The sequence below is a fragment of the Mirounga angustirostris genome, unplaced genomic scaffold, assembly GCF_029215605.1.
Source record: "Mirounga angustirostris isolate CCGP_5_RB_7025 unplaced genomic scaffold, mMirAng1.0.hap1 SCAF_10, whole genome shotgun sequence".
In the NCBI taxonomy this organism is placed as follows: domain Eukaryota; kingdom Metazoa; phylum Chordata; class Mammalia; order Carnivora; family Phocidae; genus Mirounga; species Mirounga angustirostris.
Window position 1 is genome coordinate 136,975,671 of NW_026991718.1, and position 13,607 is coordinate 136,989,277.

The 13,607-nt window shown below is 63.3% G+C and overlaps 1 protein-coding gene across 1 annotated transcript; it reads right to left on the reverse strand.

Annotated features, from left to right (window-relative positions):
* Positions 1-7,859: 7,859 nt before the first annotated feature.
* HRH3 (histamine receptor H3) lies at positions 7,860-12,777 on the reverse strand. Its single transcript, XM_045886060.3, has 3 exons — positions 12,209-12,777; positions 11,001-11,167; positions 7,860-9,913 (listed from the first exon to the last, which is right to left on the reverse strand). The coding sequence occupies exons 1-3, from the start codon at positions 12,456-12,458 to the stop codon at positions 8,993-8,995; spliced, it is 1,338 nt and encodes a 445-aa protein (XP_045742016.1). The 5' UTR covers positions 12,459-12,777; the 3' UTR covers positions 7,860-8,992.
* Positions 12,778-13,607: the final 830 nt, after the last annotated feature.

Sequence of the window (13,607 nt, forward strand, 5' to 3'; positions counted from 1 at the left end):
AGGATGCTGGTTATTGCGCTGCTGCCCGGGATCCCAGTGCCCTTCCCCAGGTAAACGTCCTCCACGAGGCCGGGGAGGCCTTCCCATCCACCCGACCAAAGCCAGCCCTTCCACACCGTGGGCCTTGCCAGTGCGTCTCCGCTCGTGTGGCCGCCTGGCGTCGTGCGGCCATCCCTGCCCGCACGTAGCTTCCTTGACAACAGACATGTCTTTGGTCTGGGCCGCGTGTCACGGGCGGGCCAGCGCAGCGCCCAGAGGCGTGAGGGCACAGATGCCGGGCGGGCGTTGGTTCAGGTAAACACGCGTGCGCGTGTTGGGGCCCGTGGTCAAAGACTGCCGAGTGGAGAGTTCTGCTCAGCGACACAGGCAGGCGACCTGGACGCTGCGCCCTCCACCCGGAGCCACGTGCAGGGTTGCACTTCGACGGCACTCCGGAAGCCCCGTGGAGGTGGGGCCGGGCCGCTGGTGCTGGGGCTGGCGCGGGGCCCCGGTGACAGCTGTCCTGCCTCAGCTGTGAGCACACGAATCTGCACAGGTGGCACAATCTCAAAGGACGGAGCGTGCAGCGGGTGACGGACTTCAGTTCGGGAAAATGGAGAAGAGCAGCTGGATGGCAGTGACGTGTGCACGGCACAAGTGTGCTTGGCGTCCCCAAGCCGCACACTCAGAAATGGGTGAAAGGGCCCGTTTTATGTGTATTTGACCACAATAACAGAATTAACTAGCCCCACCCCCCACGTGCCGTTGCACACTCACACGCACGCGAGTGCAGCTGACCCAGGAGTCTGGACTGCAGCGATGCCCACGTCCTGGTGGGGCCCCGCCCGGCCGCTCTGCGCGGCGCCCACGCAGAAACTGGCTGAAGGGCACGTGCGACCTCTCTGTTGTTTCTACAGTTGCGTGTGGATCTACAACAACCTCAAAAGGGAACGAAAAACAGAACTCTGGGGAAGCCGCTGTTCTCGGATGAACTCCGTGGAGACCGCGGGATCAGGCCTGTGTTGTCCCCTCTGTGTACCCGGGACTGCCACCGTGCCTGGCACACCTCATAAATGCTCGTTGAAAGCAGACACACATAAGATTAAGAGAACACATAATGGATCAGTTTGCAGCCCGCACACCCCTTCGCGTCAGGCTTCTGCAGCGAATGTCCTTCCCGAATCCAGGACACATGCACGCGCACTGTGAGGGTAAATGGGTCCATGCAGGGGGCCCTCGGGGCACACCCCGGTCCGCTGCCCACGCATTCGTAGTCTCATTACTGCCACGTGGCCTCGGACAGCCAGCGCCACGCAAGGCTGCTTCTGAAAGGGCTGTATGGAGAAAGCTGATGGGACGGGGGCGGGGGCTTCCCAGGCCCCCTGGCCCCGTGTCTGCAGTGCCACACGGGCTCTGGGGAGTCACAGTGAATTTGACCACACATACCTCATGATCCCACAATCCACAGGCCCCCAGACTCACAGGGCACAGCCAGGGCTGCCTGGGGGCCACAGGGGCCACAGACAGGGTGCTTGGGTGTCTCCGGCTTACAATCATTGGTTCCCGAAAGAGAAAGTCTTTGCCAACAATTGATGGGTGCCAGTATTTCCCCCAGGGCCGTGGTCCGTCACTGGACCCGTGACACTCAGCCCTGGGAGTACGTGCAGCCCCTACTGGAGGTGGAGGGGAGGAGTTGTGTTACCCCCACCCCCAGCCCGGGTTCCCTCATCTGTGCAGTGGGGACAGAAAGGCCCAGGGCAGCAGGATCACCACTGGCCTGCCCTGCATGTCTTAAGCTTGTTCACTTCAGCCCCACGCAGGGTACTCCAGGGAGCACATCAGGGGTCCAGGCCACCGGCTGACACCCCTCCAGCCCCCCCACCCAACCACCCAGTCCTTTCCACGGAGCTGGGTGTCTCCTCATTGCCGAGCCCTCCCCTGCATCCCCTCCGCCACTGTGTCCCTGAGAAGGACAAGGAGGGTTGCCAGATGCAATTTGAATTTCAGATTCGCAACAAAGAACTCTACCCACCATGAAAACATTGTTTGTTGAGAATCTGAAATCCAGATAACAGGGCTCCTGCCTTTTATCTGCCTGCCCCAAGTGAAGGGTTGTGGCAAGGGGGAGGGAGGAGGCCTAGAGGGAGGGCTGGAGGGCTGGGCCAGGAGAGGATGGCCCAGGGCCGCAGGGGAGCAGGAGGACCCCTGCAGTCTCCTCCACCCCTTGACCAAGGGCACTGCCTTCTTCCAACCCCTAGAGGGAAGCCCCCTGGCAGGCGGGAGGTTGGCTGCAGGCCGGTAGCCAGGGCCAGAGGCAGGTACAGAACCCCCTTTTCGTGCCCCCACCCACTCCTGGCTTCCACACTGTCCACACTGGCCAAAACCTGCCAAGCTCACACTCTGCTGTCCCACTGTGGGGTCAGGAAGGCTCCCTCCTGCAGCCTCTGCCTGGCACCGTCCTTCAGGGAGTCCCCTGGCAACCCCAGGGACAGGCCCTCAGCTTTCTTTGTCAGCTGAGGCTCTTCTCTGTTCTGCTCTGTCCCAGTCCCACCAATCCATTAATTCATACTAGGGTGTGATGGACTGACTCTTTCAGGGAAAAGTGGAGATTTACATTTCAACAGAGGGCAATCTTTAAGTCCAAGTGAGTTAAATCCTAATGCAGGTTGTTTTGGTTTTTTTTAAGATTTTATTTATTTATTTGACAGAGACATAGCAAGAGAGGGAACACAAGTGGGCGGGGCGGGGGGAGAAGGAGAAGCATGCTTCCCGCTGAGCAGGGAGCCTGACGCGGGGCTCGATCCCCCAACCCTGAGATCTTGGGAGGCCCCCAGGTAGGGAGGGTGGCCAGAAAATTCCAATAGGCCATGCCCCACCACAGAAGCGCATGTTCTAAGTTACTTCCCCACCCCACCTATGTCAGGACAGCCCCAGCTGGCCCCTCCCAACCAGCTGCCCCCTGGTGTACCTGAGGTGGCCTCAGCAGCAGCTACCCCCTCCCAGAGATAGTGGACGCCTTCCCAAGTGACTCTGGGGAACCACCATGGGCCTGCCCCAGGGCCAGCTGACCCACGGGAACCACCGAAGAATGTCTGGGTCCACAGCTGACCAAAGGGGGCATCTCAAAGGGCCCAATTCTGATCCCAGGAAACATCCATGTGACCCCAATAGGTCCCCATAGCCTGGTGACCCCCACAGAACCACTGCCCCACTGGGAGAGGGGGGCCTTCATCCAAGGACTCTGACCTCCCAGGTGGATAGATCTGGAATCCTTGGTGAAGTCAGTGTCGGGTTCAAGGCCCAGCAGGTAGCAGGAGCTCAGGAAAGTTCACTGACACTGTCCCTTAGGCCAGTCATTGTATGCTCCTCTCTGAAATACCTGCATTGGGGGCACTTGGGTGGCTCAAGAATCTGACTTTGGCTCGGGTCATGATCTCAGGGTCCTGGGATCAGGCCCCGCGTCGGACTCCCTGCTCAGCGGGAAGCCTGCTTCTCCCTCTCCCACTCCCCCTGCCTGTGTTCCCTCTCTCGCTGTGTCTCTTTCTGTCAAATAAATAAATAAAATCTTAAAACAAAAACAAAAACAAAAAAAGCCCTGCATTAGGATTTGACTCACTTGGACTTAAAGATTGCCCTCTGTTGAAACGTAAATCTCCACTTTTCCTGAAAGAGTCAGTCCATCACACTTTTAGTATGAATTAATGGATTGGTGGGACTGGGACAGAGCAGGACAGAGAAGAGCCTCAGCTGATAAATAAAGCTGATGGGCCCTGGGACACCAGGGAGAGGCCAGTGAGGAACCAGCTGGCCCGCCTGCCCATCCTCCTGGCTTCCCAGGAATATGTAATTCTGCCAAGCTGGGGAACCTCCCAGGCTGCAGCCTAGCACGGAGGGCAGAAGGCTGGTGCTTCCCCATCCACTGAGCTGGCCCAGCTCCTACACCTCAACTAGGAACCAATGTTTGCTGGACTCTCCAAAGATCATCATCATTTAAAGTGGAAGCATTTAAAGATCATGAAATTTGTCATGTTTGAATTTGGAAACTGGTGTGACTTTGGAGTGTCACAGATGAGTTTTCAGCTCAGTGCCGCTCGCCACCTCCTCTCCTTACACCCAAAAGCGTCTTCTCCCTTCTCCCTTCTCCTTTTCTTTTGAAGGACACAGCCGGGTCCCCTCACCCACAGTCTCAGTGACGGGGTCCCCCTGGCGCACGGTCAGAAGGTCAGGTGCACCCTCACGCCGCGTCACCCGCCCGCGTCGCTCCCGTCACTTCATCCCATCCTCACCTGTCACGGGCGGGTGAGCACAGGACGAGAAGGTGTTTTCCGAGCCAGAGGCCACATTCACCAACTTTGATCACCGACATCCTGATAGCTGTCCTGTGTCCTTTGCGGTTACCGACACTCCCTGGCTGTGCCCAGGTCACCACTGACCCTGGACCGTGCATGCGTGCGTGCGTGCGGAGGACAGCACACGGGGTGTGCAGACTGTGGCCCTGCCCTCGGCCTCGGGGCCCACGGGGTCTGCGATGGATCCCCCACAGATATGTATGTTTGTGCCCCCCTGAGAAATTCCTATCAGACAGATTTCACAGTGAGCTGCCTGCTTCCCTGGGGGCAGGATGCTGAGTGCTGTCCGGGTGCCCTGGTGAATAGATCTAAGGCCAAGCAGAGGACCAGGTCAGGTCCCTGCATGGCACCCCATGGACAGGAAGGACGTCACAGGCAGGTGGCCTTTTCTACCCTCAGAGCCCAATGTGTTGAAAGATTGCTTCCCGACCCATAACCATTACAAACAACTAATTATTATGTTACTAAGTAATTCACTTCCCCATTTTTTATTAATCAGAGACACAAGCCTCCCCACAAGCAGGAATGATCTGTTGCCCCCGAGACAGAGGGATGCTGACCTGGGCCAAGTGTTGCTGGACAAGACATTTTCCATCACACTGCAAAACCCCATCTTGTGTCAGCTGTAGGAAGGAAAGGGTGTTTGGTGACTCATGAAACAGAAAGGTCCAGGCGCTAGCTTTAGGCAAGGCTGGATCCAGACGTTCAGACAATGGCACCAGGAAGCTGCCTCTTCCCAGCTTTTGATGAGGCTTCCCTCTGCCTTGGCCGCACCAGCTGTGCTCCCTCCAGGGGGTAGCCTCGGAGGGGACAGCCTTGGAGGCCACCAGGCCAGCCACCCCTGGGACAGGAAGGAGAGAGGGCTAGGTATTCCCGTAGGAACCTGGCTTCGGTCCCAGCCTCCACACGGACCCGCTGGGCAGGCTGGGGCAGTCCCCTTCCCCAGGCCTCCTGCCTGACCTGGCAGTTGGGCACTGGGGCTTCCAACTCCACAGCCCACCTTGCCTCCTCTCCCTTCTCTCCCCTACTTGCTGGCTCAGCAGGGGTGACTTTCCCAGCTCCTTGTGCACAGCACAGGAGAGAGCAGACAGTAGGTGTTCGGTACATGCTTTGTGCTGAGATCAACAGGGCTGAGATCCGGCCCCAAGACTCCCAGGACCCCTTCCAGACAACACTGTCCCCGTGGTGCCCAGGGAAGAACCCAGTGGAATGGGGGGGATGGAGTCCTAGCCCCTACTGCCTGCTGGGTTTAGGGTGAGTCTCCCAGCCTCTGGAGCCCTGGTTCCCGCATCTGCCGAGTGGAGAATGTGAGCACCCCTCGTGGGCTGGCTGTGAGGACAGAGGGTACTCCAGTAAATGTTGGTGGAAAGGTTCTTCGCACCCATCAGCCCAGCCATGAGCGTAAGCATGGGATGGGGGCGGGAGAGGACAGACAGCCTCGTGGCTGCCCCATGTGGCAGGGTTCCAGCGCCCTGCCTGAGAGGCCCCAGCCGTCCCTTGTCGTGCCCCTGGCTCCTCAAAGGAAATACTGGGTAACCTGGCCTTTTGTAGAAAGATGGGGGTGCCTGCATGGCTCCCTGAAGACGTGGGGTCTTCATCCCAGCACCCACACCCAGAACCTGTTCCCAGGGGTACCGCTTCTACTGCGGGCTCTTCCTTCAGTCCCCAGGCTTGGTACCCTTGCTTCGTGAAGCGCCCTGCCACTGGGGTCAGCAAATGTTCGCGAGATGAACGAGTGAAACGTCACTTCCTCACACAGGCTCCCCATCCCCCCGCCTAATGAGCCAGAGCACCCCTGCTCTCCACCCACTGCCCCATTGATGGCCCTGCTTATCGGCTGGTTGTTGATCTGCCTCCCAGTGCCTGGCACACAGTAGGTGCTTAATAAACAGCAGCTGCTGGTGTGGGCGGACCCCTGCAGAGGCTGCCGCGCCTGCCCTGGGCCCGCCGGCTTTGTCTCTCCCGCCAGCGCGTCCAATCCAAGGAGAAAGGCCCCCTCGGCGTGTTTGTTTGCTGCAGGACTCAGGCCCAATAGACTCAGTGTCTTTCTTCTCTCCTCCTCCATCCCCACGGAGGAGCTCGGGGAGCAGCAGTTTCCAGAGATTGAAGACAAAATTGCTTGAAAGCCTGCGCTTTTATCCTCCAATTTGTAGCCATTTAGCAGGGCTGGGCGGAGGGGCAGCTGGGGGCTCTGGCTGCGCGCTGGGCACAGCGGCGCCCACCGCTGCGGAGAACAGCTTCTTTGTCCTTCCCCAGACAGCTCTGGGATGCGGCGATGGACACCCACCGGGCGGGGGGGCGGCAGGCCAGGTCCCGCGGGGCCAGCAGGGTGGCCACCGGCTAGTGGCTGGCCGTGCCACAGGGCGTGCCTGAGCTCTGGGCCCCGCGGACGGTGGCCTCCGCAGCCTCTGCCACCACTTCTCGTGCTGCCCCCGCTGCAGCCTCTGCTCATGACGGCGCCCAGCCCCAGGCTCACCTCCCCCTCTGGCCACCAAGGAGGGGGACAAGAAGAGCACCTGCCTCGGCCAGAGGGGTCCCCGGTGGTGCAGGGAAAAGGGGTGCCAGCTTAGGATTCTGGAGGAAGTTTTCTGGGGTGTTTGGGAAATGAAGGTGCAGCTACAGCTGGGGTAGAGGTGTCCGGAGGAGGAAGGCTCTTGCATGGCGGTGTAAACAGCTTCGCTCTGCAGTGGTGAGCAGCAGAGTTTGCGGACCTGTGTCCGGAGGGGGAGACGGTGGCGTCTGGCTGTCAGAGAGCATCACGAGACAGGCTGTCTGAAGTCCTGCGGGAGCAGGGCCAACACGGTGGGGAGAGAACGTGAAGTCAGGGAGGGAGGGCTCTAGTGGCTGGAAAGGAAGGAAGGCTTCCAGGAGGAGGTGGCTTCTGACCCACCCAAGTTTGCATCTCCCCTAAGTTGTGCTGGTCTTGTCCCCTCTCCGAGTGGACTCTGAGCACCTAGGGTAGGAGCAGTGTCTGCCCCCTCTGTGGAGGCTGCAGGGACGGATTGTTTATTGGACCCATGCTCACCCGGCACCATCCTCTCCTTCTCCCAGTCCCCATCTGTTGCCCTCAGTCCGGCCTCCAGGCCTTTGCCCAGGACTGCTCTTCTATCCAAGGTGCCTCCCCTCCTTGGGCCCATCCCTTCCCCTCCACCCCTTGAGCTCAGCTCTAGTCCCCACGCCTCCTGGAAGCTCCCCAGGTGGAAGATCATGGCCAAGACAGATGAGAACCCTGGTCCTGGGGGGTGGATGGGCTGCACCTGGCCGGGGAGGGGGGGCTATGGGTCATATTCTCCAGGCTGGAGCGAGCCCCTCCTAGCACCATGCCACCCTCCTGAACAGGTGTGCGTGGTGGGGCACTGCTGGGGCACGTGTGCCTGATCAGGATCAAACCTAGTGTGACCCGCCAGGCCAGCCTTTGCCCCCCTACCTGCTCCCCATGCCCTACTGGGCGATCTCGTATCTCCCTGGGGTCCCGACTGAAATACAGGAGCTCAGCCCACACCCCCCCACAAGGAGTCCTCAGGAATCAGCACCAATAAAAAAATACGCTTTACTGTGGACCTCAAAGTCTGCAGGGTAGCGCAGTGGGCACGCGGGGAGCAGAGCATGCAGAGCGCCGACAGGGTGCACAGCACATGGTGAACAGCCCCTCCCCTGGGCACCCCCCGGGGCCCTGGTCTCCTCGGGCTGCCCCTGCAAGCCTCGGGACCCTCGGGGCACGGCCAGTGCCCCTCCTACCCATCAGCCCAAGGAAGCTGGTTGAGCAGATGAAGCAGGAGGAGCAGCCTTCTGGACAAGAAGACGTCCGGCACTCCGGCCGCTCTCAGAGCTGCCCGTCAGGGCCCCGCACCCCGAGCCCGGGGGCGGGGTGGGCAGAAGCAGCTGGTGCAGCTCAGCCGGAAGCAGCAGCGCGAGGAAGGAGGGCGTGGGAGCCCACACCTGCCAATCCAGCCCTGAGCTCCTCAGCAATTTTATCTCTCTTGATTAAACAGCCAAGGAACATGGAGTTCACGGACGTGTTTTCTTCGTCTTCCTGAAACACCCAGAATGGAAGAGCAGAGAACGGCCGCGAGGCTCCTGGGGGGCACTTGACACTTTGGGGGCAGAGCGAGTCGGAGGCAAGAGAGATGTAGGAGCAGGCGCCTGGGCCTAAGCAGGGGACAGACAGCAGAGCCAACGGCCCAGGCTTGTTTGGGTGGCGGGGTGTGCAGGTGTGCGCACGTGCGGGGCAAGCTGCTGCGTCACAAGGCGCGGAGCGCACACCGATCACTCGCTTTGGGAAGAACACCGAGCAGTAATTGTGCGAAGGGGGACACCGCTGGCCCTCAGACCGTCTGTGGAGGCTGGGCGGCAGGGCTGGGACGGCCCCTCCCGGGTGGAGCCAGGGTCTGGGTGGCAAGGCGGGCGTCCACATTCTGGTTCAGGCAGCGAGGGCCTCTCCGGCCAGCCCACCGAGCTGCCTCCACTGCAGGCAGGTGGTCTCATACTGCCGTGGCATTGAGGGTGGGCCGAAGACAAGGCGGGCCTCCCACCTGGGGGGCGGCCAGGACAGCCAGGAGGGAGATGGCGGGGCTGGCTGCCCGGGAGGGGAAACCAGAGCCTCAAGGGGAAGTGGCAGTGGGAGGGCCCTGCCCCGGCATCCCAGGTGCCTATGAAGGGCCAGCTCACTTCCAGCAGCGCTCCAGAGAGCTGTGGGGCTGGATCTTGAGCTTCTGGGGGCAGAGCAGCTTGGTGAAGGCTCGTCGGAAACTATAGTGGCACAGCGGGTAGAGGACAGGGTTGACGGCCGAGTTGGCCCACAGCAGCCAGAAGGATGTCTCGTACCAGTAGTCAGGGACGCAGTGGCCATGGCAGGCAGCCCGGATGATCATCAGGAGCGTGTATGGGGCCCAGCAGAGCCCGAAGATGCTCACGATAACCGCCAGCGACTTGGCCACCTTCTTGTCCCGCGACAGCCGGAAGCGCTGGGTGATGCTCTGGGATACCATCTTCATGCGCTTCTCCAGCGACGTGGAGGACGCCGAGGGCTTAGAGCCGCGTTTGAGCGAGCGCGGCCGCTCGGTGCCCCGTGAGGAGCTGCCGGAGCTGGAGGTGGGTGAGGCCGCGGCGCCCCCACCGCTGCCGCCCCCGAGGACCGCCTCCCCGGCCTCGGTGCCAGGGGCTGCCTCGCCGACCCCGACCCCATACCCGTGCAGCGGCACGGCCTCCCCTCGCCCCTTGTGCCAGCAGCCCCAGCAGCCCGGTGCGGCCGGTGGGGGGCAGGGCTGGGCCTCGGGCGCGGGCTCGGGGTCACGCGCCCCGTCCAGCCGGACACGGGTGCGCCTCTGGATGTTCAGGTAGATGCTCAGGTTGAAGAAAGTGACGCTGAGGAAGGGTGTGAAGAACTCGAGCGTGGAGGCCGTGATGAGGAAGTACCAGTTGTAGAAGAACTCAGCATAGCAGTGGCCCTCCGGGATGGCGCTGCCACCGGACAGGTACTCCCAGCTCAGGATGGCCGGCCCGTACAGCAGGAAGGCCAACACCCACACCAGCACCATCTTCTGCACCGCCCGCCGCGTGTCGCCCTGCTGGGCCCGGTAGGACACCTGCCGTGGGACATGCTGGGTCAGGAGGGAAGGGCACCGGGCCCAGGCGGCAGCCACAGTCGGGCTGGGAGCACCCCCCGACACCACCACCGCCCGCCGGCAGCCTCTGGGCCTCTGTGCATGGCCTCACTCCCCTCCCCGCACGGATCCTGGGCTGGCGGATGCCCTGGCTCGCTCGCCTACAGTCGGAGAGCCTCCCTCAGATCAGCCCTGAATGCTACCTCTGTGCCAGGCTACCTGCGTACTACCCCCATCAGCAGTGAGCATCCTGAGGGTCTCTTGCCATTGTCCCCTGTCCACTGAGCGCCCACCGGGCACCAAGCTCTGTGCTTGGCACCTTTTGGATGTCTCAGCAGCTCCATTGCCATCCTCACTTTCCTGGTGGCTCAGGGAGGGAGGCGGAGACCGCAGGTGGATTGGCTCAAGGGGGCAGAGCTGGGGCTTGACCTCGAACCCATGCTCTGTCCTCCGTCCCCTGGCCTCTCTAGACTAGGACACGTGAGGCCCCCAGCAGAGGGCGCTCAGAGTGACTGGTAGAGCCACCAAGGAGGATACGAGAGGGCAAAGAAGAGACCAGTGCTCCAGCTTCTGCCCCCGTGCCCGCACGGCAGTGACGCAGGAAGGCCAGGTGGTCCAGCGTCCCTAACTCAGGGTGACCACTCTCGCCAAGGGAAGCTTGTGGAGCCAGAAGCTGATGCCTGACTTCCTGGGTTATGCTCGTGCACACACACGTATGTGTGAGGGTGGTGGAGGTACCACCAAGGGCCTCTGGCCCAGATCCTCCCTCAGCTCTCAGAACTTTGGACCTGCTCCAGGGTGGAGGCTGAATTGTCCCTCTTCCTTCAGGAACACCTGAAGCCAGGTCCAGAGAGTGCCTCCTGCCTGTCCCAGGACCCATCCTACTGGCAGCAACTGGCTACTGAGTGGGTAGCTGACCACAGAGTTCCCCGTATGTCAGGTGTGAGGCCAGCAGGGGCCAGGCTCACCTGGTTCCGCCTACAGCTTGGAATGGCCGTCCTCTGCTGTGGCCCCTTCCTGACCACCCCTCCTCCCAGGACGGAACACGGGCAACGCATCCCAGACTCACAGCGCGGGTGACTGACAGGAAGCGGTCGTAGCTGATGAGCACGATGTTGAAGACCGAGGAGGTGCACAGCAGATAGTCCACCACCAGCCACAGCTTGCAGAGACCCCGGCTAAAGGGCCAGCGGCCAGTCAGCACATAGGGCACGTAGAGTGGGATGCAGAAGGCCCCTGTGGGAGAGGGGGGCCAGAGTGGGCCATGGCTGGACGGGTGCGTGGGGTGAGCCCCACCACAATGGAGAGACAGGCAGGACTTGGGGGTTACACAGCGGCCACTTTCCTGGGACCAGCAAGCCTTACCTTGCCCTCCCCTCCACCCTGTCTCTCAGGCACAACTTCTACCCTGCCCCTGGCCTTCAACCCCTGCCTAGCCTCCAGTCCCACTGGCGTCCCTTGAACTTGGGGGCAGGAGGGAAGATCCAGGGGTGGGGACCTCTGGGCACCATGAAACCCTGAGCCTTGATTTGGGACTTCCAGACCAGTCCTCCCAAGCCCAAAAGGAGGAAGGAGAATTTCTTCCCTCTCCTTCTGCCTGCTGGACCCCAGCCCTATCCCAGCCTTTGGACAGCCCTTCCTCATCAGCTCAGAAAACGAGAAACCCTTTCTCCTGGCTCAAAGGGCATTTGGCTGCCGCCGCGCCAGCCGCTCCCACCGCCACCAGTGTCTGGCAGACGCACCTAGCAGCCCCAACAGGTGTCTGGCGCTCCGGCCCCCTCCGCGAGCCCCGCCCCCAAGCCGGCAGCCCCGCACGGACACGTGAGAGCGCGCTCCTCGGAGCATCTCCCCCACCCCCACCCCGCTTCCCCCACGGCCCCCTCCCCCACCACGGCTCTAAAAACTCCTTTCTCTGTCCCCTCCCCCAAACCTCTCCCAGCGCCCTCCGCATGTCCCGAGTCCGCCAGCAGCCTTTGTTTGGCTACAGCGCAGGAGCCGCGCTGCACCCGGGGCTGCTGCGCCTTGCGCCTTGCCAAGCGCCCGCGCGCCGGGGCCCCTTCCCGAGAAACATCCCTCCCGGGCCCCCGTCCTGTGGCGTGGGAGGCAAGGAACTTCGCCCGCGCCCACCGCCCCACGGGTCCCGAATGCCCCCTTCCCAAACAGGGCTCCCCGGCGGGGCTTGTGCCGAGCAAAAAAGACACCCTAGTCCACGCTCCAATCCCTGCTGGCCCGGCCGAGCTGGGCACTCCTGGGCTCGGGCGGGGCTGGGGGCTTTACCCACGAGGAAGTCGGAGATGGCGAGGTTGAGCAGAAAGAAGTTGTTCTGGGTGCGGAGGCTCGAGTCGGCCACGAAGGCGAGCATGACCAGCGCGTTGCCGAGCACCGTGGCCACGATAAGCAGCGCCATGAGCGCGGCCAGCACCGCGGTCCAGGCGGCGGAGAAGCCGCGCGCCCCGCCCGCAGCCGCCGCCTCGCCCGCCAGCGCCCCCGACGCGTTCAGCGGCCCGTCGGGCGGCGTGCGCTCCATGGCCCCGCCGGCTCAGGCGGCGCCGGGGCGCGGGGCAGGGCGCGGGTCGCCGGCCGGGCGGCCGGGAGGGGCCCCAGCCCGGGAGCCTGGTGTTTGCGGGCTCTCGGCCCGGCCGGCTTCCCCGGGGGGTGCCCGGCGCATGGTCCGCGGGCGCCGAGGCCCGGGACGGGGCCGGAGCGGGCGGCGCCGAGGGGGCCCGGGCCGGAATCCGGGCCGAATGGGGCCAGCGGCACCACCGCTACAGCCCGAGCGGACCTGGAGCGGAGCGAGAGCCCGAGCCGCCGCCAGAGCGCCGGTGCGCCCCGAGTGCAGCGCGCCGCCGAGTTCGCCCCGCGCCCAGCCCGCCGCCCCCCGCGCCCCGCGCAGCGCCCCCGCCATTGGCTGCCGCCCGCGCCCCGCCCCCGCCCCGCCCCCGCCCCGCCCGGCGCCGGCAGCACCACGGACAGCGCCGCGTGCCCGCCGGGCCGCTGGAGCCCCAGCCGGGAGCGCACGGCGGCTGGCGGAGAGCCCGGCCCGAGCGGGCGGGCGCCCGGGCGGGGGGCGCGCCTGCTGCCAGCCGGCCCGCTCACACAGGAGCCGGTCCCTGCGCCGCTAGGCCTGCCCCGTGCCCTCAGCCCCGGTGACCCTGGCCGGCCCTCTTCGAGAGCCGGGGACACTGTGGGACCTGGAGTGAGGGGGGTACGCTTTCACCTGCGCTCGGGGGAACTTGCCCTGTGAGACCCCTCCTCCTGTCATGCTTCAGGCAAGCGGGTTTCAGGGGAAGGAACGTCCCAAAGAGAAAGGATGGGAGGGGTTTCTGGGAGCGGGAGCCCTGGCCAGGGGTCCGCTCCAACCCCATATGCGTGGGACTCGGGGTCTCAGTCTCCCCGTGGGCAGGCCCCAGCGCAGGGTCTAGGGTGACCTGCAAGGCGCAGACAGTTGTGGAGTTACATAAGGGAAGATGAGGAGCCAGTGGACCCAGCCGGGAAGGGAGCACACCCACCTGGGGCGCAGGCGGCCCCAGGTTGAGGGGGGAGAGGCCAGAGGCTCAGAGCTCAGCCATGGGTCCCCTCCCCCGGCTGACAGCGCGGTGGGGCGGTCACTGCTGCAGGGACAGACGAGGTCACTGCGCTCAGGGCGCAGCCAAGGCAGCAGCTGCGGCCGCGTTAG

Coding starts and splice junctions, on each gene's coding strand:
- HRH3 (XM_045886060.3), bottom strand. CDS start 12,458: ATGGAGCGCACGCCGCCCGACGGGCCGCTGAACGCGTCGGGGGCGCTG. Junction 11,168..12,208: donor CATCTCCGACTTCCTCGTGG/GTAAAGCCCCCA, acceptor CCTCTCCCACAG/GGGCCTTCTGCATCCCACTC. Junction 9,914..11,000: donor TCCTGTCAGTCACCCGCGCT/GTGAGTCTGGGA, acceptor GTCCCACGGCAG/GTGTCCTACCGGGCCCAGCA.